The sequence below is a fragment of the Corvus moneduloides genome, chromosome 5 (genome assembly GCF_009650955.1).
Source record: "Corvus moneduloides isolate bCorMon1 chromosome 5, bCorMon1.pri, whole genome shotgun sequence".
NCBI lineage: Eukaryota > Metazoa > Chordata > Aves > Passeriformes > Corvidae > Corvus > Corvus moneduloides.
The window spans coordinates 33,035,827-33,060,805 of NC_045480.1; the positions used below are offsets into that span (position 1 = coordinate 33,035,827).

A 24,979-nucleotide genomic window follows, 5' to 3' on the forward strand; every position below is an offset into this window, starting at 1 on the left:
TAGGAAAACATTTAAAGGCTCATGCAATGTATGTTTAATTACCATTTATCCAATGTCTTGCTGACAGATGGTCATGTCATACATTTTAAAATAACATGCTTGTAATTAGTATTTAGAAAGTATTGGTCCAATCTACCACTTGTAGGTGACTCTTGTGGCATATTCCACCATGGCAGCAGTGCTACTGCTGATGAGGACTGAATGAGCAGGGAGTGGTACCTCACGGCACTCCCAAGGGATGTGCCTGACCCCTGTGGAATACTAGTTCCCAAAGGAGAACAGAAATTGGAAATCAGCTTCCCAGCCTGCCATGCAGGCAGAGCCATGCAGGCAGAGCCTGGAGATGCTGGGCCCAAGAAAGTGCCTGGGGAAAGGTGTGGTGACTGGCAAGGGGCAGCGTGAGCTGCCAGCATTCAGGGAGAGTCAAGCTGGCGCCAGCCACAGTGACACTGACTCTTTGCCCCAGGGAAGGGACGGGATAACTCCAGTACTGTGCACACAGTTTGGAGAGTACATTGGCACAGTCTGTGCTTCCACAGCAAAGGACCATCTCCTGGATTTGGGCCTCACACCCAGGTGTGAGTACCTTAATACTTCTCCAGTCCAGCCAGGGTGGACACAGTTTGAGATGCCCCCTTAAAGCACGTTGTAAATCCTTGCCTGCAGTACTGGAAATATTCCTGGTTTTCCTAAGACTCTGCTGCCTCTGAGCTGGTGCAACCATTTCCAGCATGTGGAGGAAACACCAGCTGTGAGGGAGTATAACAAAATAGGCCAAACTCCAAACAAGCTGAGCAAACAAGTCTTAACCTTATTTCTTGGAAAAAAGATATCCCTTTCAAATGTTTCTTGCACCTGCTAAATGCATTAGCAGAGGTGTTTTATCCTGAACGAGCAATCCTGATGAAAGAAAAATAGCTTCTTTGTTGTGATCTGGTGTGCTTGTGACAGCCATTCAGGAGATGATTAACAACTCTGTGCTGGAAGCTGGACAACCACACTCAGTGCTCACATGGTTGCTCTCCATCATTTCCAAACTTCATTGAAAGAGCTAAGCACTTTGCCACCTATTTTCTCTTTCAAAAAAACATCAGAGTGAGGTTTTGCATGTGTTGGCCATTCCAAGGAAAATAAGTCCTTACTGGGAATTGGAGGCAGCAGGCCATTGGCCCTGGAGGTTATTGCAGGGTGTCCAGTTCCAGCGGCTGACAGCACTGCAGGAAATCTCAGACGTATTTTGCTGCCATGCAGTGGATTAGCACATCAGCATAATGTCAGGAGGAAAAACACATAAAATATGAGCCACGTGCTATTAAAACAGACTGAGCAAAGTGCTTGGTTGGCGTCAGGCTGCCCCAGGGGACTGGTGCTGGAGGAACAGCCCATGCTTTCCACTTCGAGCCACCAGCTGCCTCTGCTCTGCCTATGTGGCCTCAGCCACGGTTTTCCGCTCCACTGCAAGAGAGATAGCCAAGGACATGCCTAACAGGATGCAGTCCCGAGCCCAGTACCACAGTCCTGATCAGCCCTGACCTGTGACAAAGAAGCCATTTGTTTCAAATATGTTTTCACTCAAAAAATATGTTGGGGGGGCTGAATACTTCTGACACAGTATATCAAAGGAAACAGTTGTGGCCTCCAGCACTCATAGGCACAGCACAGGGTTCCCCGGAAACAAAGTGAAAATGAACTTTGGGAACATGAACCACTTTGCCATGCCTTTCTGTGGTGCCTACTAAAAGTGGCACTGAGGGAATGTCATTTTGTCAAGATGCATGTACTATTTTCATGTGCTATTTGTTTTGATGGTAAAAGAGGAAGGATGACAAACAAAAGTTTTTACTGGTTATCCTGAGCAGGGGAAAGGGCACATTTTCAACTGCTTCTCTGATGGGGGTCACTGTGGTGCCTTCCAGCCCATCCCACTCCTCCCTGCCCTGTGTCAGCCTCAGGTAGAGCTACAGGGAACAGTATGGGGAAAGAAGACCCTGAAGTGATTTGGGTTCATGACAACCTTCCTTGCCCCCTGAACAGGTGATAGATCAGGCAGCTGATATTGGAGGGCTCCCAGAAGAAAAGCACGTCCCAGAAAGAATGCAAAGCACTGTGACTTCTGGGATCCCTGGGATGATGGTTGCCCAAGAAGAAGAAGAAGAAGTAAACTTCCTACTGTTTATTTCTCTTAATTTCATTTCAGGTGATCAGAGCTTTGTTTAGCTTCTTCTCCAAGGAAGCCATGAAACGAACTCAGCCTTAACTTCTCTGAGTCATTCCGGCTGAAGGGAGCACTCGAGCAGCACAGTGCAGTGCCCAGTCACAGGCAAAGGGGGCAACAGCATGCGCATACAGGCATGCTTCACACATACTCCCCCTTTGCTTGTTTGCCAGTGTCCAGCTGGGCTTATCTGGCCTAGAGGAAAAGCTGTGCCACCAGAAGATTTGTAAAACAGCAGGACAAGCAGGATCCCCTTGGCTGGAGGCAGTGAGGTATCTGCGCAGGCAGGAGATGGCCCCTGGAGTCTGGAGTCATTTACAAAACAAGGAGAAAAGGAAAGTGGGGGTTCTTCAGGTTTTCAGCTTCTCCTGGCAGCATGAAGTGTTGCTTTCTAGGAAAGGTGAGGTTGTCTGAAAACCTATTGACTTCAGGGTGTCCATGCAAACAGAAAAGCATGTTTATATAGCACTAAATAGGAGTCCCCACACTGGGGCATATTTCAGGGAAAAGAAAAGTATGATTTCATTCAAGTCTATGATAAGGGCCTTGACAAAGAGCAGAAGAATGTCAAATGACAGACTGTCTTCACCACTGGAATTGGAACATGTGATTATAAATCTCAGTACTGTGGAGAAGAGCAGTAATATAAAGCCACAATCAAGGTAACGGAAATAGGATGCAGATGTGGCATAGTGAATTCAGAGCAGATTAAACATCCTACCCGCAACATCCAGATCCCACTGAAATCCTGCTGAAGCCTGTGCTGGCTTGCAGTAAGAGACAACGAGGACAGAAATTAAGGGAATTTGTCTCAGACAGAGACCTCTGAGTACTCAGATGGAAAAATCAGATCAGGTACCCCAGGACTGAGGGCTGTTCTAGCTCCTGTCCTCAGATAAAAGATTCCTGCCATTGCTGAGACCAGCTCCAGCCATAAGTAATATGTTAGGATTTCCCAACCTGAGCACTCAGCTAGTGAGAGAAAGTAAAGCTGATCCTGATGTCAAGATATGACCTTCCTTACCTTCCTATAGGGAAGGACGTCATCCATGGTGCTTAGACAGGGATGGGACTTTACCTGTAAGAAAATCTGATGCAGATAAGGCTTTGCTTGAGAAGTTGTAGCTTGTTGATGGAGGAACACCCAAAGCTGGGAAACAGATATCATGTGAATATTTCTTTACCCAGAACAGTGGTTGGGTTGTAAAACACTTGTCTCTTCTCTGTGGGAACGAATTCCCCAGAGGTGACTCAGCAGTCAGCGAGATGAGAACCAGACACTCATAGTTTCTGAACAATGGGCAAAGTTGAGACTTGAAGCTGTGTCCTCCAGGTGAGGATTTCAACCTCCAGCATAGCCTTACAAATTAATCAGATACAGTAATGAAAAGCCAGGACTGGTGAGATCAAAAATATGAAAGCCAAGCTGAACAATTTGCAGTGGCACACCAAAAAAAGTAAGGGCAACTGTAGGCAGCAAACTCTCTGCAGCACAGGGCATGCTTGCTGCAGGCAGCCTGCAGAGACCAGCCCTTGGCGCCTAATTATAAATATTCTCAGGTTAGCTTAAATAACTACTGTCAGAATAAAGACCTGTTTCTTTGTTAGATCATGATGCAAGCCCAACTCCCTCAGTTCTTAAGCACTAATGTCAAAAGTTAAAGCTGAACTCCATATAACCTCCAGGCTATAAAGGATGCCAAATGCCAAATATTTTTTAAATGACATTTTATGCTAGACCTGGATAGTTTGCTTTGTACATATACTAAGTTCAAGCTAATGTTTTAAGTCTCTTTGTGCTCCATGTAGAAATCTAGCAGAAAGATCAAACACAGAATTCTATTTTATTCTTGGAAAGTAGGCACTGGAACACTGATTTGCCAGATATTTTAAGCTCTCAAATTACCCCTCATTTAATGGGAAAATCTGAAACCCAAATACTTTACTTAAATAGGTCTGCAGTTGACTAGCACTAGATGGATGTAAGATTGTGCAAGGTTGTTAGACTTTAATCTCATACTTTCATCCTTTAAGGCTGATGCTCGAGCAAGGTCATAAACTGGCTTGTGTTACACGGGCGTGTGACTCTATCATATACATCTGTACATGACTGACAGCAAGGCACTGGTGGACGTGCAGAATACCCTATTGTTTTCTTGGAGGAGCCATGGCATATGAATGGATGCGTTGAGTTCAAGTCCTGAGGAACACGTTAGTGTCACGGCACGGCAAGACTAGTAACACCTAGTTTATTTGGCGGATTATAGTTTTATTTTTTATACTAAATAAAAACTAAGTAATCTTGATCAACCTGCTTAGCTTACCAAGTTTCCATTCCCACTCACACCATTACATGTTGACCCCTGTTTCTAGAATAGCAGTAAAATCCTTCACCACAGTCCCCCACCATACAAGCCATGACCACACAGCAGAGATGAAGTAGAATATACAGTATCCAGGTGCTTAGGACTGATTATCTGGTTTTGCTATATAGCAAACTAACTTCTCTGATTTTGACAGAGAAATGCATTGCATAAGGTTTCCTCAATGAGGTAAAAATCCCTGTGGTACAGGACACCAACATTCAAACAAGCACGGTCTTGGGCTAATTAAGTAGTAAAGTTGCAGAGACATGGGTTATAAATGTTGGGGAAACAGTGGTGGTGGAGATGGGTTGATATCCAAGCAAAACTCAAATTCTTTGGAAGGGGTGAAGACTGGTTTCAGTCCAAGACAATGACACCCTCCCCTTGAGCTGGACAGTCCTGTGCTCAGGCTGACACATCATGGGGTGAGGGGGGAGGTGGTCTTGTGTCACATGCAGCCATAAGCTGGTGCAGGCTTCCCAGAGCTCCTACGTATCTTTCAGTGACAGAGGTTCCCTGTGTAATGAGCTTAAGCCCACTGGTGAACTGTTTATTTGCATCCTCTCCTTCCCAGCTCAGGCGTGCAGATGTGCAGCCTCTCCTGCTGGGCAGCAGCTGGCTGATATAGGGGGCTGGCATCAGACAGCACTGACTGTGTTCAGTCCTGTTGGAGACATATTCTCCCTGCTGCTGTCCCCCCAACCCTTTCCTTCTCTTCTTGGCTATGAATGTCCAGTGCAGCAGCTCAGATATCTGTGTGAAATGGGTGAGAGTGGGCTGCAATTACTGCCCAAGAGAAACCATTAAGAGAAGGGGATCTTGGAGGTCTGGATAGTGATCATATAGCACTGGGTTAAGAGAAGTGCTAAGCAAAAGACTTGAAAGGTTCTTCCACTGAATAAATACTGCTGTTCACTCTCTAAGAACATAAAGTACTAGGATGGCTGGAGTCAGTGCTGTTTGTGTTTACCACCCCTGGGTGCACTTTCTTCCTGTGAACTTGCCCCACCTATGCTGTTAACAGTCAGGTCTCCAGGGAAAAGGCCTTGCACACCCAAATAGTGCTATGGTGTGAAGAGCCACCCTCTTTGTTCATTCTAGTCACACTTAATGAAAGCACAGCCTGTTCCCCAAGGAGACCATTGTCAGGGAGCATTCACAGAGCAGTGCTGACAATGATGCACCAAGCCCATGCAGCTCCTTGCAAGGAAACTGGGAGCCATTGAGGGGTCTCCACTAGTTCATTGTTTCTTCATCTCCAAGAGATATTCTTCAACTAGAAAAGTTATTGATATGACTTGTGACTGTTGCAGTGAAGGACAGAGTAAGAGATTTGTAGAGGTGCTCTCTAAACATCACAATTACCTGAATCGAGGCACTTCGAAGAGCATTAAACAGCCCCTGGCTGTCAGTCAGGGTGGTCACTGTCCCACTTTGATGTACTCATTATCCAGCATGTGAATGTTTTCAGTAAGACAAATCTCATACCAGATGGGTAGGTTAGAGGAAAACTTTGCCTCAGGAAACAGTGAAGGATCACTGCTTTTCTCCAGGAAAGCTGGAGTTTCTAGCTTTGAAATGCTCTGTAGCTAACAGGCATGTGACTCTATCATATACATCTGTACATGACTGACAGCAAGAGCAACCCACTTCTTATGTCTTGAATTCCTCGTGACTGAACTACTGCACACCACAAAATCACAGAAATAATTGACTTGACATAAAGTATCATCCAGGAAGATCTGAAGGAGCAGCAGATGCCTTGCCTAATGCACACCTCCATGCAGAAGCATTTGTGAGAATGCACAGGGCAGGAGCAAAGAAACTGATACTATACTCCTGCAGCCAATGACTTCCACCAAGGTTAGACCTTCTGTCAGCTCAGAAAGCTGACATATTGCCAAAGGTTTTCTGTGGAAGTCCCCAGAGGGGCTAGTATCACCTGTGACTTTTTTATCTTGGGTTTGGTGGGGAGAAGAGGAAGAAGAACTTTAGTCCAGCAGAATTTAAACTTCAGACTGGCACAAATCCTCTTCCTCTTCTTCAAAGAAATTCAAGCAGCTCAAGGCTTTTATGTCTCGATATGGCCTGCCTTCTTCTCTAATGAGAGAAAAGAAACAACCAAACTAATTAGTCAGGCCATGTTGGCCAAAGTGTCCAACTACTACTGTGTGTGAAGGAGAACAGGAACTGAAAAGGCATTAGAAGCTGACGATGAGTCATGTTATGACTTATTATCTTTCTTTCAGAAGAGCAAGAAGGACAGGTTTTCCTCTTACATTTTCTAGTTCACTGGGGAAAAGGGAAACCGTGTTTTACTTTTAGCAGCTCTTGTTCTTGCATGTGCTCCTGGACCCAAGAGCACAGATAGAGTTGCGCTGTCAGGAAGGCTTGTACATCTGACAAGGCAGATTGAACTTTTGGTGTGAGCCCAGAGAATTTTCTTTCATTTCTGTTGCCATGTTTGTGATTTCTGTAGGATTGGAAAAAAAGAAAATTTATTCAAGGACACTAGAGGCAGTTTTTGCCAAGAAGATTTCTTGAGCAATCTAAGTGGTTGAGGATCTTTTCTCAAACAATTTTGGATCAATGGGATATCTCCTCATGTACAATTTGAGTTGAGGGATTTTTTTCCTTTATGCATGCTTCTTCCTAAACCCTGTCTAACAGCTAACTAGTGAGGACCGTTGTCCCTGGACACCAGCTCAGGCTCTGATAGCTTTTGTAAGAGCATTTGTATCAAAATATTGTTGTGCTGGAGTCTCCACGGCCAGCTGGGGCTTTGTGCAGACAGGGTGCTTACAAATGAATGTGAACCAAAGCAAATCAACATTGCTTGGCAGGAATGAAATGTATTGCTAGGATCTGTCTCTGCCAAGCTAGACTGCTTGGCTCCAGTCCCACTCTTCAGGGGGATTGTCTATCAAAACACAAGTTGGTATTATACAGCGTCATAGTTACGTGGCTCACTAGTCCTTTAACCCCTCTCAGGCCTTACTCTTATTTGTTGAGTGTAAACCTGTGAATCTCCAATTCTTAAGTCAGACTTTGAGCTATGGTACCTTGCACCAATTGTCTCTCATGCCACTCTGTCAGCTCAGATAGAGCTTTCTCTTAAGGAGCTGTTAAATAGAAGATTGCAACCCTTTTGAAAGGAAGGCATTATTTCTTAATGCCTTAAAATGTTAAGAAGACATGTATTTTGTACCATCTCATGATGGAAGCCTGGCTTCTTGGTCTAACCACCTCAAAAACCTGGTCGTCCTTTCAAGGTGAGAGTCCATCTTAGACATTTTACTGTCTCTCCTTTATTATCCCATTCCTTCATGGGTAGCAGCTGTTGTTCCTGCTGAGCCCTGCTGGTAATTCCAGAAGCCACCTATTAGAGGACAAGCCAAGACCTCATTGTGAATGTCCTCATGGGTCTGCCAAGAAGTGCATAATAATATTTCCCTCCCCATTTCTGGACATGTTTCTGAGCTCATTCAACATAAGTATGGACATAATAAATTACCACAGTGGTTTGGCCAAGACGTGACACTACAGGTGGCTCCAAGCCCAAAACATACAGTTTTTGCTATAAGGAAAATCCACAGTAAGCACTGGTAGAAGCGCTGTCTCTGAACACACATTCCGCAGGGCCACCTCCCATCCTGGAAGTCCGGCCAGGGTCAGCAGGAGAAGGATGTGCATATTCCCTTTGGGAGGCGGACGAAGTGGCAGATCCTTGGCTGAGACCCCATGGAGTCTGGAGACGGCTGAGAAGAGTGGTGACTGTCCATAGGTGTGACACGCAGCGCGTGCCATCCCTCAGGCAGGCAGCTGCCCATGGCACTGCCCAGGCTGTCACGTCGCCCAGCAGCCTGGTGTGCAGCTGCAGCCTCGTCCCTGCGGGCAGGGCAGTGGCAGCCTTGCACAGGCTGGGACGCTGTCAGAGCACAGACCGACTGCCAGGGTCACGCAGCCTCGTGGCTTTCCCTTGCATGGTAGGATTTGTGTGTTTTCCTTCAAACTTCAGGTTAGAGTATGCCAGCACCACCTGGCTGTCCCAGGCAATGTCTGCTCAGGGGACCAGGACCTGTTATCATCCCAGCAGACTGGGGACCACAGTCCAGATGTCTCTCTTGTGGGCATGAAGTTTTATGGATGGCCCCAGGGCTCAGCTGTCTCTGACATGAGGTGCAGCTGTGTGACCCTGGGTTGGTTTTTGCTGAGAAAACTGCTGCTGTGCTGTGAGAAAATAAATTAACTGAAGCCAAGCAAGATAAGAAAAGTCAAAACAAAGAATTAAAGTTGTCAAGATGATGATAGCTAGCAATGTAAGGCTTCAAAAGTAAATGTTATGTGAAGAGGGATAAAGCCCTGAATGGCTAGTTCCCTATGTTGCTTTAAAGATCCCTGAGATGGAGCTTAGAAATGCTCCAAGTCCTTGGCTCACGTTTAACTGATGTGAGCCTATGTCCCAAGTACTGGACTCCAAGATGGGAATGGAAAAAGCGGCACATGAAAACAAAGGGAAGAAAAAACGTGGCTGGGCACATCACAGAGAGAGAGATGTCCATGAAGAGTGCATTTAGTCCACCGATAGGGAGGAAGCATGAGGAATTTTACTGAGAAGATGAACACAAGCACAGGCATCTGAAGGGCCTAAGCAGTTCTGCTTGGCTTCAGGCTCCTACTCCATCCTCTTCCGCCTTCCTGGAATGACTACCTCCTACAAAAAGTCCCAGCACCCCTTCCCCTGACAGGGCATCGTCTTTCTTGAGCTGGGAGACCTGTGGGAGGAGGGCAGGGACAGCATGTTTCCAGCCAAGTCCTGGGAGCGGTGACCTGCATGCAGCAGCTCTGGCTCACAGGCACCAGCATGCAGTACAACATTGTGCAAAAGGCAAGCCAGGACACGAGGGGGTTTGCAAGGGGGTAAATAAGTGTTTGGAGCAAAGGGGGCTGAAAGCCGTCTTACTGAGCTTGCATCAGCCCAGTGTTTGGTAAGAGGTAACTGGATGTGCTGGATGTGCAATGGGGAGCTTTGTAAGGAGCAAAGAGAAATTCAGATGCCCACACTGGAATGGTGGCCAGCTATCTATTACAACTTTCCCCAGGTGTAAACATCTGTAAAGGCCATTTCCCACAGTTAGACAATGCTATGAAATTCTTTTATTTGGGAAAAAGAATTAAAGTAAAGCAAGTTAATGTGCAGTTATGGTGTACAACAGACTCTGGCATTACATTAGAGGTATAGCCAGGTTCATGTGAAGGAGAAGAACCTGGTGGTGACTCGTTACTAAAATGGGAACATTTTTTCATTTTTAATATGAAATTAGGCACCACCCAGCACTTAATATCTAAATAATATCAACAGCCAGAAAATAAATGTATCAATTATTATCTTGCTGAAGCTAAATTTTTCTACCGGTGCATCAGGACCTAGATTAGTCCCAGGGCAGCACAGAGGAAGCAGAGAGGACAGGGTCATTTGCAGGGACTCGAATGCATGTAGAGAGAGGTGAGTTTGCTCAGCTGGTGGTCTGCGGTACCGCCGTACCATGGAAATGCTAGACCCCAGCTCACACATACTGCACTTCCCAGCTGGGGAGATGCTTTGTCTTAATCTCACTCTGAGTTCTATCAGAAGCCACTGCCGGAGAGATGAGAAGAAAGCCCGCGTTCGCGCTGCTGGAGATGTAAGTCTGTGTTTCAAAGAGTGCAGCCCCTCTCTGCGAGACCCCTGCGAGCCGCAGCCCCGGCGCGGAGCTGGGCTGCCCGGGGAGCGGGCTCCGCTCGCTGCCGGCGGTGGGAGCGCGCTGCCGTCGCGGCCCCTCCTCGCCGGAGGCCAGCGGGCAGCGTGCCCACACTGCCTCGGGAGTGTCTGCGGAGTGTCCTGAGAGGCTCCGGTTACTTTTATGCTGTGTGTTCCCCATCGCTGCGAAGCATTTTTTCCTGCAGCTGGGAAGTACTGAGCTCTTTCCTCAGCTCGAGGTTAGTCATCTGCTTGCAATTAACCTGTGACCTCCCACGTCTGCGGCGCGGGGCAGCGCTGTAGCTTTAACGCGGGCGCTGGAAGCGGGAGCGGTACAGCAGTGCCAGGTCCGGCCCCGGAGCTGCCGCAGATCCCTCACTGCCTCCTGCCATGGAGAGCCGCAGCCTCCTCGCCGCCCTCCTGGGCGCTGCCCTCACCGCCCTCCTGCTGCCTCCCGCCGCCTCCTCGGCCCACCGTAAGCTCCTGGTGTTCCTGCTCGACGGCTTTCGCTTCGACTACATTGATGACAGCGAGCTGGAGGGTCTGCCGGGCTTTCGGGACATTGTGAACATGGGGGTGAAGGTGGATTACATGACCCCAGACTTCCCCAGCCTCTCTTACCCAAATTACTACACGCTGATGACAGGTGAGTACGTGTATTTCTGTGCTGTGATGCTCTTCAGAGCTGCCAGCTCCCAGTGCTGAAGTGGAAAACAGCTCCCTGTGACTTTTTCTTTTGAAGAAGATATAAAAATAACCCAAGTCGTGCTTTTTTTAGCTGGGAGTTTAAAAGCACTGTGGTATTACAACCCAGATTTTTTTCCCTGAAACCTGTTCCAAACTAGGAAATGCCACTTGGAGCTAATTTTTGAAGCTCCCTTTGTTTATCCGCAGTGTAGCCAGGTCCCTACCTGCTAACGCCTCAGCATCATGGCCAGCTGGGACTCCCTGGTGCGAGCATATAGAACATAAAAACAACTGGGAATGCATGGAAAATGAATACAGAGACTGCTCAGGGGCTTTAATAAAAATGCATGTGTGTGCATGCATTGAGTGTGGCTACACTAAGAACTTATTTTCAGTCAGCAGGTCTGTTTTGGCAAGTTCAACATTAAATTTCTTTTTAACTCAGTAGATTTTCTGTTTTCTTAACTTTGCTCTAAGTACTCATATCTGTAATAATTCAAAACAGCCAAATGGAAAAAAAGTCAGGATTTTTGCTTTTACTCCCCTGCAGTTTTTCAGAATGTCCAGGGCAGGCTTTCAGAAAATTGAGAGGGCAGTCATAGTTTTCATGGTGCCAATTTGCTTTTAATCTTATGTGGAGGACACATGATTACAGTGACACTAGGAAGGTGCAGAGAGTACAGCTGGGCCAATTCCTTCAGAGACAGACACCAAGGAAACAACAGTTAAGTAAAAAAAACCAAGAAAACCCAACGAAACAAATTTTTTTTCTGGAGTTTCTACTTGGATTTTTCTCTGGAGTTATTGAATAAACAAGAGTTTCCACCTAATGAGGAGGAGTAAGAAAATCTGTCCTCTCCGAAGATATGTGGCATCTTCCGCTATCCTTGGAACAATGCAGTGCCCAGTGATTCATATACTGCTTGCTGGGAAAGCAAATAGATGCCATTGTAAGACAAAAATCTGACATCAGTTGTGCCCAGCTTGTTTTGAAACTGCTTAACCCCTTCTTCCCTCTCTTTCAAGAGAAATGCTTTTCTCTTTGCTCACCTCTGATCAGAGTATAAAACCATCACAGGGTTGGTTTTGTTTTTTTTATTTTCATTATTTGGTGCAAATATATGAATGCAGAATAAATGTCGTGACTGAAAACAGAGGTGTTCCACTCCAGGTCATGTTTCAGGTGTACATAGGCAAACCGACCTAATACCTCATAGGTGCAAAAATCTTTGGATGGAGCTGTTAAAGAGAAGAAGAAAATTGAGCACATTCACTCCTAACCACATTTAGTCATCACTCTTACTAAGTGTGTATACATATAGTGAAGTCTATAATCAGCCTTTTGAGGAGTTTTGAAAATATCCTACTTTGCACTCACAAAGAAAGAGTTTTGTTTCAGGTGATGAAACACCACTACTGGACTTCTCATATTTTTAGTAGAGTTCTGCACTTCAACCTGTAGCAGTAAGATAGTCTGTGAGACTAAGCTCAACTCTTCTTGCAAGTATGCCTGACTTTATGATAAGGATATCAATGCAAATACAATATAATTGCAAATATCAATTCACCTTCCTAACACATGAGTCACAGTAGTATTAAGTAGGTCAGGAACCAATTGAGGACTAAGTTTTAGGTGATGAACACGCCCAGAGGAAGACCCAAGACTACCCTTGAGCCCTTGGGGTGTTAGTGGACCCTATAACTGTGTCCTGACATGACAGCAGAGTAAATCCCATAGCTTCACTGTTCTTACCCTTTGGGGCCATGGTGCCATTTCCACTGAAAGGAGGTTTTATGGGGTGGTGTGGTTAGGAGTGCAGAGAACGTGCCAGATCAAGTGTTAAGCTGTGTTGAGTCTGCATCCATTTAATTTGCAGAGTTGGGACAGGTTTTGGAGAAAATTCAGCAAGGCAGGGTGACATAAGCATCCTGCTCTAATGACCTGCTTAGGGAATAGGAGGCTACTGTCTCCCTGGTGCTGCTGTATGGGCATGGGGAAGCTTTCATCTCATCTCACCAGCCATGCATCCCCTCTGCTGCAGGGAGACACAACTGCAACTGGTTTTCTTTCTGTTTGCAACTGGGATGTATGGGAGTTAAATGCTGCCACAGTTTCTTCTGGGAAATCAGGAACAAATTATTCTTCATGTCTTGTCCTACACTGCTGTTTCATGAGCTGCTAAGAAATTCAAATTTTAACCTCCAAAACGTTGTATTTGTCTTCATAGTATATTGGCTTCTTTCAACTAAATCAGTTGAAGAAATTTCTGGCTCTACCTGCACATTCCCATCCCTGGCTTGTTCATTCTATCCTACTTTGGTTTTTTGTTTGTTTATTTGTTTTGATAAATACTCCTGTCCCTTCTTTCTCTGCTCATTCACAAGGCCTTATGGTTCCACATCCATTCAGGAATATACATGGCTGCCAGGTCTTGGACAGCATGTGCATAAAAGTGTTGTAGTTTGTGTGTATCTGACTTGCCTCTATTCATTCTTGTGAGCAAGGCCTTTCCTTTCTGCCTACTGCCCTTCACCCCATGCAACCTTCATGACTACCAAGCGGTTGAGTTATTACTAAATGAGAGAAGTTCTCTCTCATTTCTGTGGCTTTGGAGGAGGGCAGTGGACTCTGCCCCTCAGATACCATCATCATTGGGACAGGTCAGTCTCAAACACGAACTCACCACCTCCTCCTCCTGCCCAGACCTGCAGGCAGAGGTTATGGAGATCAGCAGCACCAGCCTCAGTGTAGATGCCAAAGTTCACCCTTTGGCCCTGCCAGAGCACAGCACTCCTCTGCACTGACAGCTCACAAGTAATGGCATGCAGCACAGCTGCCCAACTATCTGCAGGATCTTCTAGTCATTATATTTTACTTAACCAATGATTTCAAGAGGGCAGCCTGACTGAATTTAATATTCATAGGAAATGGCAAATGTACCGAGATTTTAAAAGCTGTAACTAAAGAGATGCAACTGTAACTGTTGACCAAGAGCCACATATCTAAAAGCAACTATCTAATGTATACTAATGAGAATCACACCCCATTCTGCTGAGATGACGTGCTGGGTGAAGCACTAACACCGCAGGACAAATAGGGTCCAGCCTGGTGAACTAAAAGTATAAATTTTGGAAGGGAAACCTGGGAGGGAGGTGAATTGCCTGTGGTCATGTAGTGCATGTAGTGGTCATGCAGAGCTCTTCATGGGTCCCCCTCCTGTTTATATCTGCTGCTGTTGTTAACCTGTGATAAGATATTTGCTGGAGCTTCCCCAAGTCACACAGAAAGCCTCAGCCCAAAGCCCAGAGCCTGCTTAGAGGTCTTTTCCTTTCCTGCAAACCTACCACAATTATGAGAAAGAAAACCAGAGCGTAGAAACCAGAAAAATATTAATGGTTTGGCTTCCTTATGTAAAATCACAAAGTAATTCAGAGCTTGGGATGAAGCTTCAGTCTTCCTGCAGGCCAGGGCATGGCATCATGACCTGATAGTTGCATGAAGAAGCATCAAACAGAAGCAAAATCAGTGCTGGTGCAAAGGGATCTCACTGACAAGCAACCAGAGAAGCTGTTTTGTTACAAAAACCTGGTGCTGTGCATGGTAGCTCAAGGATGTGCTAGCTTAAAATCCAACTCTTTGAAAGTCTTCCCCAGCAGTCTTCTCTAGCAACTTCCTTCATGCCATGTTTCTTAGTATTGGCTTCTACTGTGGCATAAAGACTTGTTTTCAGGTGGTTGGGTTGCTTTCTGAGCTGCTAGACTGAATCCTACCTGGTGTTCTTGCTCTCCATGGTGCAATTACGATATTGCAACTGTTGCCCTGAAAAACATGAAATGGAGAATTAGGTAAAAGGAGATGTTGCTGCTGTGACAGAGCTTTTGCAGGACTTTTTGTGGGCTTGGCAAGGGAGGGAAGAAGGAGTCCAAATACATCTATTCAAAAGGCTTCCTTAATCACACCATGTGCTGTTTGTTTTGAAAAGGAAGGAATTAAGACCACAAGCCACCTCGGATTGTTATCCTGTGGGGAGTTTTTAATTTTTCCCTTTCCCTGTTGTGGCCTGGTTCTGCAGGGAGTGCTCATGCCAAGTTCAGTGCAAAGTCTGAGGTCTCCCCTGTAACCACTGCAAGCAGGAGTTACTGCTTCAGAGCACCTCGTGCTGTATCTGTCGAGAAAAGCTGCTCATGCTGTGGTTGGGTCTCCCTCACCTGACAAGCTGCAGGTGTTGGAGCGGTGATGAAGGACTCCTTGCAGTCCAGCTCTCCTGAAGTCCCCCCCCCAGCTGAGAGCACTCAGGGGTGCCTCATATTTCCAGCCAGCATAAACATGGACAGTATCACATCTGAGACAGAAATCCAGAAAGGATTTCTTTTCCAGGATCATAGCTAGAATTGAAGTCTTTCTGGCAGGTCTTCCATGAGGATGTGCCAGCTGCCTATGTGCAGCCCCACATCCAAGATACATATTTCACTTGGCCTCCATGGGAAGGAAAGGGAGCCCCTGATTGCCAAGATGGCTGGGGAACTGCTTTGAGAGGAGCCAGCAAGGATCCTCCATGTGCCTCTTTGGACAGGACCTGATCTTAAATAAGTGGCAAAGGGGCTGTGAGGTCCCATGAAGATTGAGGGATGGAGGAAAAGGTAGAGGATATTTCAGTCTCCTGCACCCAGAGTGAGGGCTGTGGCCTTTGCAGGGCTGTCCCAGACTCGCTGCAACACGGTGATGGCACATTTAGGGCTTGTCTGAAATACAGGGGTGGTGTATGGTGTTTCCTCAGCCACTGCTGCTCATCCCTGCATATGCCATCACCTCCTCCTCTGCATGGCAGTAGGGAACAGGGCAACATGGCCGAGGTCCCAGGAATAGGTGACATCAAGTTCTACTCTGCCAGACTGAAGGTTTCACCCAGCTTCCATGTTTCAGCAATCTTCCCTTCACTCCTCACTCTTGATGTTGGCATACTTAACTGCTGAAGGGCTTTGGTGGATGATGCTGAAGTCTAACAAACAGTCAGTCTACATCTGTTTTCCCCTGAGCACAGGAAATCAACATACACTGAGTCCTGTTTATTCCATGTTTACTGGGAGAAAATACCATTTGGGCTCCCCACCCTGGAATCTTCTGGAGTCTGGCTGATGTGCACACATACTAGTATATTTATCGTTTGCTGTGAGAGGTTTTCTGATTTAAAGTACAGCAGCTCCAGGCTCCTTCCACTCAGTACCTGAAGGAAGCCCATCCTGGTGATGGTTCTAGTGGATGGATCTTTTCTGCTGCACAGTTAATGGCATCCTGACACCAGCCTGGTCCAGAAAAGGATGCTGACAATTTCTGTTCAGCAGTTAAGCAAGTTCTTAACTATGTAAGCAATACCTGTGTGTTTTCTGAGGTAAAAAAATGTAAGGAGTATAACAGGGAAGTTTATTACACACACATGAACTAAAACTATCTCTACTTCACTGTCCAAGCTTAGAAAAAATCCAGAAGGACAGAGCGCATGATGAGTCACAAGGGAAAAGGATTTTTTCTTTTTGGTCCTCTTAAAGAGCTACAGATGCCAGCAGCAGTAAAGATTTAAAAGATTCTGTTTGTGACATACAGCTCTGAAATCAAGTCTCTTACTTTTCTTGGATTCATTAGCTTTCCATTTCTAAAACTCTGTGTTGGGAAGCAAAAGAATAAATAAAGAATAAATAAATAAATAAATAAATAAAATGAATAAGTCTGTGGTAATACTATTAACTGGTAGGGAAAGGGTACTATCCCAGCAAGAACAGGCTGGAAAAGATAGTAGGAACCAGGAGGATTTTCATTTTCACATTCTTCCTCTCACTTTGTTTACTCACCACCTGCAGAAAGGCTGCAATTCCAAGTGTCAAGATTTTTCTGTTTCACGAACAAAATATTGCAAAAATCTGTGTTTGCGTTCTACCAGTTAAAAAAATGGAAATGCTTCTGAAGTGTAGAACAGAAAGTTTTTTCTAACACAAGTTCACAATGCTACAAATTGAAATACAGAGTTTTTTCCTTCTTACTAGCTACAACCTCACAACTACTACCTACTACCAGCTATTAGCTAAGTGGACATTCATGTACCAAGGTATTTCTTAGCCTAGAGCTGAAGTTACTGCCAGAGGCTCATACTCTGTCTAATAGTACAGGCAGCAGCTTGTCCATTGTTCTGTCCAGGCCCTCTGTAGTGCTTGGACCTTCAGTGCTCTTGAGCCACACCCAGCTCTGGGGGTTCAGGAGTCCCAGAGTGGTCCCTGAGCCCACCACAATTCAGGAGAGCAACCAACAGCTCAGAGTCCCTGCTCTCCAGGACACAAGACCTGACTTCCCACATAAGAAAGCATCTGCAAAACTTCAGCTGAATGATTTATAAGCAATTTTTGTGCACCCCAGCCCTGGCCCCATGATGAAAGCATTGAATTAAGAGTTTCAAGCTCTTACTAAATGAATCCCCTTTAGGGAAAAAAATAATGCTGTGTGTAGCAGAGATTTTTTTTTTTCTGTGCTTTTTGATGTGATCCAGCTTGAATTGCAAAGTCTTACCTGGTGCAGTCTAATGTGTTTATGCTTTGGCTCTGTCTGGTATTAGAGGTCATAAAAAGTTGGAAAGACTTTGCCAGCAAGTTCCTTTGAAACATGAATTGTCCATGCACATTATGCAAATACTGGTTTTACTTGGGCAGATGGCAGGGCCACTTTGCCCAGGCCAGCATTCCCCCCAGACTTCTCATGAGCTCTGGCCTTCTCCAGGCTACTTCAGGTTTAGCACATGGGTTTTGTTTTCACCCTGTGATCTTTCATTTCAAAGCAGAGCAGATGAGACCCATCAGGGGAACAGCAGAGCAGGGCCTATATCAAAGCTCAGTTCCTGGGGACAAGAACCGCTATATCTGCTCCAGAACAGGAATATGGTGCTGGTGCCTTCTAAGTCCTGCTTTCTTCATCCTTATGGCAGGCAGCATAAGCAGAGCAGAGCACTTCCCAAGGCAAGTCATCCAGCTGTTTGCATGGAAGAACTTAACTCTTCCCCAGCCTGTATAGCCCATTGGGAGCTTGTGCTTGCATCTGCCCCCCCAACTCTTGTCACTTTCTAGAGAGTGGGGACATCATGGTGGGACACAAGAGGAAAGGTCTCATCATAATGGCAAGGCATATATATAATACTTCATAGTACATTTAGCTAAATGGATGTGCTGATGCTCATCATCAGGTTACGGTACCTTTGCTGCATTGGCGAATATGCACACTGTGGATTCTCTGATGAATCTGATTTGCTCAGTGCAGAGATGGCAAATGGCCCAGGAGTGCACGCTCTGGCCTCCGGATCTCAGGCGCAGCCAATGCAGGGTGCAGAGCACGCAGCGTTACTGTGCTGCTGTTGTGGCTGGCCAAGTGGCTGTGTGTTTTGCTGGTTTTTTAAATTTCGTCTTTGTTTTGCAGAGATTCATTTGAATGCTGACGAAAGTGCTTGGAGACATGGGAATGTGCTTTAGACAAATGCTGTATGAAGTGTAGTGTCCAAGTAAGCTGTAGCATGCAGACTTGCAAAAAAAAACCCAACTTACTGGCTCTCCTCCAGAAGGATACAGCAGTTATCATATTCCTGGGAACTATACCCTCTTTGTTTTCCTCTCTTGCTTGAGGAAGGAGTAATTTTTACTACAATTACAGTGAGTGTAAATAATGACATCTGTATGCTGAAAGTACTTTCTGCCCTGCTTCTATTTTTGGAACTGTTAAGATAATGTTTGATTACAGAGGAAAGTGGCAGTAATGGAAGAAATAATAAATCCAGAATGTTATGGTGACTCCCTAGCACCATGTTGCTATTCTGATAATGATTCAAAAGAAGCACACCAAACGTAATTTTCTTAGGCTGGAGAAAACAGGGGATATAAAGAACTGGGGTTGTACACGTGACCCAAAAGAAACTTGAGAAATGGCCTTGATTCTGTGTACAAGTATCTTGTGGGGGAGGGGGCAGGGGCAGAAATGCCAGTTATTCCAGGGCTTTTCAATCTAGTGAGCAAGGCTCAGAATAGCCATGGTTGAAGATTAACAAAGGTCAAAAATAAAATTAGAGGTCAGGCGTACTTTTTGAACAGTGTTTACTTGTGATAAATTTTGGGAGGAGCAACTCAAGGAAAAGATTAATTAGTTGATTATTGATGTCTTCCAAACAAGTCTAGGGTCTGAGATACAGGCCTCAGGTAAGCAGACGTGAATGGCCTTAAATGGTCACGTCTTTTGTTCTGTTGCTCACCTGATCTTCTTTTCTGACCCTGTGAACCAGGCACATCTGCAATGAAAACTGATGCCTTACAGTCTTCTAGGCCTCTTTTTCAATATTAAGAAAAGGATTTGGAGTCCATAGAAAATTGAACTAATCTAATGCAGAGAACAGAACACTGTCCTCTGTATTAGTTCAAACAGTTAAACTTCCCTACAATACTACAAAGAACAGTCTCCAATCTCTTCCTTAAAAATGTGGATAAACAGAGAGCAGACCTTAAGTCCTATAGGATCAGTAGCAGCTAGAGCCCATTGTTTGTATACGAAGACTACACCATACATCATACAGATACCTAATCTGTAGGTTTCACACTGACAGAACTTCAGCACTCACCTGCAAGTTTCCCAGGCTGGCACAAATTACCTGCTGCAGTTTATCAGGTTGATAGATGCTTAGGAATACATGGACTTTAAGAAGCTGATGTCCTGTAAATTGTAGGCCTATGTTTTTGATGCACTATAGAGACTTCCTTCCTTCCTATCTCTTTTGAGACTTACAGCAAAGAGAGCACTTGACAGCCTGAAGAGAACAAATTACTGCCCATCCAATCTACCAGTTCTCCTATATTAAACCTGTTTGCTAAGTATGGTAAGTAGTGACTGCCACAAACTGGGACCACTTTTTTCCTCTGGGAAGGAGGAAATGTTTTGCATAATTGAAATACTTTTTAGTAGGGAAGGAGAGTTCAAAATCCATTTCAAGATCACATGCACCCAAAGTATACAGAGTCCTCTGCTTGAAATAACAGAATAAGAATACCAAGGTTATTTCAGTTCTGATCACCATGCTCAGGCTCAAAATAATCAAAGCATGTTATCTGGATCCCTGCAATAATATGACTCACCAGCTAATGAGGACAGTGTCTAACACAATCTTCTGTTGCTTTTTAAGATATGGAAATAAGGAACTTCTAGTACGACTTAATCTTCAACATTTCTTTTCCCATTTCTGTTAATTCATCTTCAGAATAACTCCTAAAATATGGTATCTTCTCTCTGTCAATTACAAGAAGTAGAAGACATATCTCAGTTATTATATACTAGTTTCTTGTAATATGAAGTTGCCCAAGGGCCCCTCCGATACAATAAGGGGCCTGAACATGTCTGATGAAATGATTGCTGTGCCCACAACCAAGAACAAAGCATGATCATTACAAGAAAAAAAAGAAAAGCTAACAATAATGGAAAATAAAATGTGTTTGCCTAGTTTTTGCCTGTTTGCAGAAAAACAACGTGCCCTATGGATAAAGGAATAAGAAATGCAAGTTTCCCAATCTTTTTTCTATGATTCTAGATTGTGCTCTTATCACCTTCCGTTCACAGCTTGCTTCCCACAGCCCTCTGGTTGTGAGTGCTGATGGGTACCTTAAAATGGCCTCAGACTTGGCAGGTGTTGGGTGTATAGAAGGAACCAGGTGTCAGCCAAACTTGTGGCACCCGTGGGCTGCTGCTGACATGGTTTTTGTGTGGGGCTGAAATGTTGAGCAGGCCATGGGGTGAGAGATTTGTTTCTTCTGGCCTCAGCTGTCTAAAATTTGGCTGCCTGAAGCTGAGAAAAGGCTGTGATCTTTCTCTACCAATAATAGAGAGTATATGCACCTCCAGATACCTGAGATGCCTGTCTTAGGGTGGCATGAATTGCTCTCTAGACATGACTCTTCTCATCCATTGATTGTGAGGGGAACACATGGGGGATGAAAAGCTTCAGCAACTAACTTTTGGGTGTCTGAACTGGGGGATTTAGTGAGCAAACCGGAGCACCTCAGTAAAAGGTAAGAGTCAGGGAGATTTTATGAATGGTCACAAGGTAAGAGATCTCTGAATTCAAGTCACGGCTTTCCAGCTGATTTGCTGGATGATCCAGTAGTAGCAGTGGCAGTGCTGCCAGCATCCTTCTACTGAAGAACACCAATCTGATTGTGCTGCTTTTTTTTCTTCACTCTCAAAGGTCGCCACTGTGAGGTCCATCAGATGACTGGAAACTACATGTGGGACCAGAAGGCAAATGTATCTTTTGATATTGGTGTGAATAAAGAAAGCCTGCTGCCTCTCTGGTGGAATGGATCAGAGCCTTTGTGGGTCACAATGATGAAAGCTAAAAAGAACGTTTCCATGTACTACTGGCCAGGTTAGTATGTGAAAAGTTGCTACAGTGCATCTTGACATCTGAGCACTCCATATGCTGTAGGAATGGTTCTCTAATACAGTTCTGAAATACAGATAGGAATTTTATGTTCTTTACTAACCACACATAGAAATGAATTAGCTCTTCTTCGGTCATGATAATTTGCATATGCTTAGAAAGGAGGAGACTGAAGTATCACTAGAGGCAGCTTTCCACTAAATGCTAGCGTCAGGAGGGTGCTGGCTTGAAGAGCCCCCCTTCCTCTGTCAAGTGCTTGTTCCTCTTCCCACCTGTAACTTCTGCTATGCTGAGTGATTGCTCCATGAATGGTTCATGGTCCAGTCAAAGTTAAACAGTAACCACCCTCCCCCAAAGGCTTCCTTGGTTTTAATCTGGAAATCAGTAGCTGAGAGCTGAAGATGATCTGCTCTGTGGGGACAAGAAAATCCAGCTGAAAGCAAAGCCTCCTTGTCCTCTGGTCCCCCTTCATTGTTAATTCATCTGAGGTCCCAGTTGTTCTGAGTCTGAGACATTCATTTGGAGGGACTTGGCCTTTCTGTTCCTCATTTGTTAGATATTGGACCACTGGAATGACTAGGGATGTGCAATAATGAGTCCTTTTTAACAAACAGAAGTATTATATCCCCTTAGGCTGTACATCTAGGGACTCACATGGAAATAGATGTTCCAGCTGAGCAACCAGACCAAATCCCTTGCAAAGTACCCAGATTCTCAACTTTCTAACCTTCTGACTGCCACCTACCCTAAGCAGTCTGCAGTCTCAATGTGTAAGTGCAGGCTGGAGGACCACAGAGCTGTTAGAAGAGCTGTACTGAATACAGCCAGCGCCAGCAGGGCAGTGGCAGCTGACTCATGCCATGGGCTCCTGGCCAGCTCGTCTCTGCATCCCAATGCACGTGTGCCTGGCCACAGTCTTTCCATGCGATGTGGCTAATGGTGCCTTGACAAAAAGCCCACAATTCTAAGGAATGGGAAGAAAGAGTGAACCAAGATGAAAAACATTGAAAAGCCATCCAGAGTGTTTCTACAGTACTGAAGAGCAAAAAGATCTGACGATGACAGTATTGCCTTATAGACTCAGAGGCAGTCAAAGAGCTTAGATCAGCCCTTAAAAAATGGTGCTTCCTATTGAAGATGTCCCAAGTGATCTAACAGCAAGGCAAATAGCAGGATATAGAAATTATACAAAAATGTTGGAATTCTTCTAAAAATTTACAGAAATCTCTCTTTCTGTAGACTATTAAATTTTAACTACTATTGTAATTGCTCTCAATAGGTATAATTATGTACTGAATAGATGTAACAGCCTACAGAGAGTTGCTAAAATCCAAAAAATCAGTATCACTTTCCATTAAATGCTTTTGGACTTTACCTAGCTCCTTCATGTTCCCCTTTGAGCAGTGTTTCCCAGGGAGAAGACGTATGAGGTGTGTATATATATGTATCCCTGTACACATATGTATACCCTTCACTCTTCTCTGCCTGCTATTTCTAGCTGAAAATTGCAAGAAACAATAGAGCCCCCCTTTTCCTAGTGCTTATGCTCCCCAGTGTATGCATGGACCCTCTTACAACACAGAGGGGGAATTTTTTGCATGGATCTGGTATTTTAGCTATGGACTGTGACATGTATCTCTGTCAGTCCTTAATTATTTATCTGTGATGGCTGACCTTTGGCAAAGCCATCAGGGCTTCAGTTCAGCAAAAGCTGAAGCACATGTTTATTTTAAGGGTATTCGTGGTCTCAAAGGACACATTGGCCATACAGGGTCAGGCATAGGAAGCAGGGTGCAATGTGGAACTATTGAACTAAAACACAGGGTTGTTGGGCTGCAGTAGAACTCCAGGTATAACTGGGGTGAACAGAAGTCACTCCAAATGCAACAGCATTTATTACATTTTCCCTATATGATTTTTTTTTTTACCATTTTCTAGTTCCAAAGTAAGGACAAAATTCTTTCTAAAAATTCTGATCTATCATTTTAAAGCTTAAATTCTTAACAAGCCAATTGAATGAGGAGCTATACCAAACAAAATGAAAATAAAAACCCAAGACTTAATAACCAAGGTGAATAGAGGTCCCACAGACATTTGCACCACATACGATCTGCTATTGGTGATTAGCTTTCCAGCTTAAAGATTCACTGCTGCTTAGTAATGAATCTTGCAAATACGATAAAGATCCAAACAGGAAAAGTTTGGGAAACTCTTAACAGGAAGTGCAATATATAGTCAAATTCATCACACTTTCTTTTGGAAGATGCTATTTTCTCTTTAGCCAGCAGTGAAGACAAACTAGATCAATCAACTGTAGCAGGAATGCATTGGAAATGCCAGAGTGCTGATTCCCAGGACTAACTTTTACCACTGCCATTTCCTCCTCAGAGAGAGTTCCAAGCTTTGCAAAGTCTGAACCCAAAATCTGCTGCTTCATTTTCTTCCCTACATTCCTCTCTCATGTGTAGTCAGTGCTTAAAGAAATAAAATCCAGACCCCAGCACACAGGAACACAGAGCAGGAGGGCTCTCGTATGTGAACAACCATCACAACAGCTTTATCTGTGAGCCTAACATAAATCCTGCAAAGACAACTCATGGGCAGAATTCATCTGGGATCTCTTGACTCTAGAAGCAAAGGAGACAAACTATCACCATGCTGGGGGTCCCAAACACCACTTCTGCCAAAACATAAGGCCTTGGCTTGTGGGGACATTTCTCTCCTTTCTTCATGCTGTGCATGGGATGAAGGGCATAGCCTCACACCCAGGTTGCCTCTTGGAAGCACTGCTGCTCCAGCAGATGGAGAATGCCCAGAGGAGTGCATGAGCATCCTGGCAGCACCGTTGAGGTCAAAGCTTTGGAGTGGTCCTCACCCTCAGCCCAGTAAGTGGTGTCATCCCAGATGCTCAAACTCCTTCATTTCCCAACAGCCTATGCCACTGCTTCAGCTGAAGTGCAGTGACAACTTCTCTAAACACTGAAATGAGAGACAGAGGGGGGAAGAAAAAATACTCTTAACTCAACTTTTGCCATTTAAACACAATTTTTACCAGACTGTACAGCCAGTCTGGAAAGTTTTCAAAACCTTCTGTTATGACATGAAGTGTCCAACTGTTAAATAAATGTTTAGAAACGCAATTTAAAGCTGGCAGAGATTCAGGTCCCCACGTCAGATAGCTAAAGAGGGGTCTATATATCACTCTGAAAGAAGTCCTTATTCCTGCTCCAGCAGTTTAGGTTTTTAAATAAAAGTTTGGAATCATACAAAACTATGCAGATAGGTATCTAGCATTACATCTCAGTAAACACAGCTTAACTATTTGTAGTTTAACCAAGAAATACTTAGCATTCCCTTTGGCTGTCTCCAAATCTGTTTAAATTTCCTTTCCCATAATACCTGAATGAGAAAATTTACCATCTTTCCTGGACTCTACCAAAATGAAATTTAAATATTAAAGGGTCTTCATGGCCAGTATTTTGGACTTGAAAAAGCCCTAACATTAAAAACCCTAATTTAAGTT

General features: G+C 44.7%; 1 protein-coding gene and 1 long non-coding RNA gene across 2 annotated transcripts in view; one reads left to right on the forward strand and one right to left on the reverse strand.

Moving 5' to 3' along the window:
* Nucleotides 1-10,441: 10,441 nt before the first annotated feature.
* ENPP6 (ectonucleotide pyrophosphatase/phosphodiesterase 6) overlaps nucleotides 10,442-24,979 on the forward strand; it is a 31,868-nt gene continuing 17,330 nt past the window's right edge. Inside the window, exons 1-2 of the mRNA XM_032109584.1 lie at nucleotides 10,442-10,967; nucleotides 21,262-21,441. Of these exons, the coding sequence (XP_031965475.1) occupies nucleotides 10,712-10,967; nucleotides 21,262-21,441 (436 nt within the window). The 5' untranslated portion in view covers nucleotides 10,442-10,711. The remainder of the gene's footprint in view (nucleotides 10,968-21,261; nucleotides 21,442-24,979) is intronic.
* LOC116444306 lies at nucleotides 12,095-18,389 on the reverse strand. Its single transcript, XR_004240272.1, has 3 exons — nucleotides 18,242-18,389; nucleotides 14,780-14,828; nucleotides 12,095-12,247 (listed from the first exon to the last, which is right to left on the reverse strand). It is a non-coding gene; the product is annotated as an uncharacterized LOC116444306 (long non-coding RNA).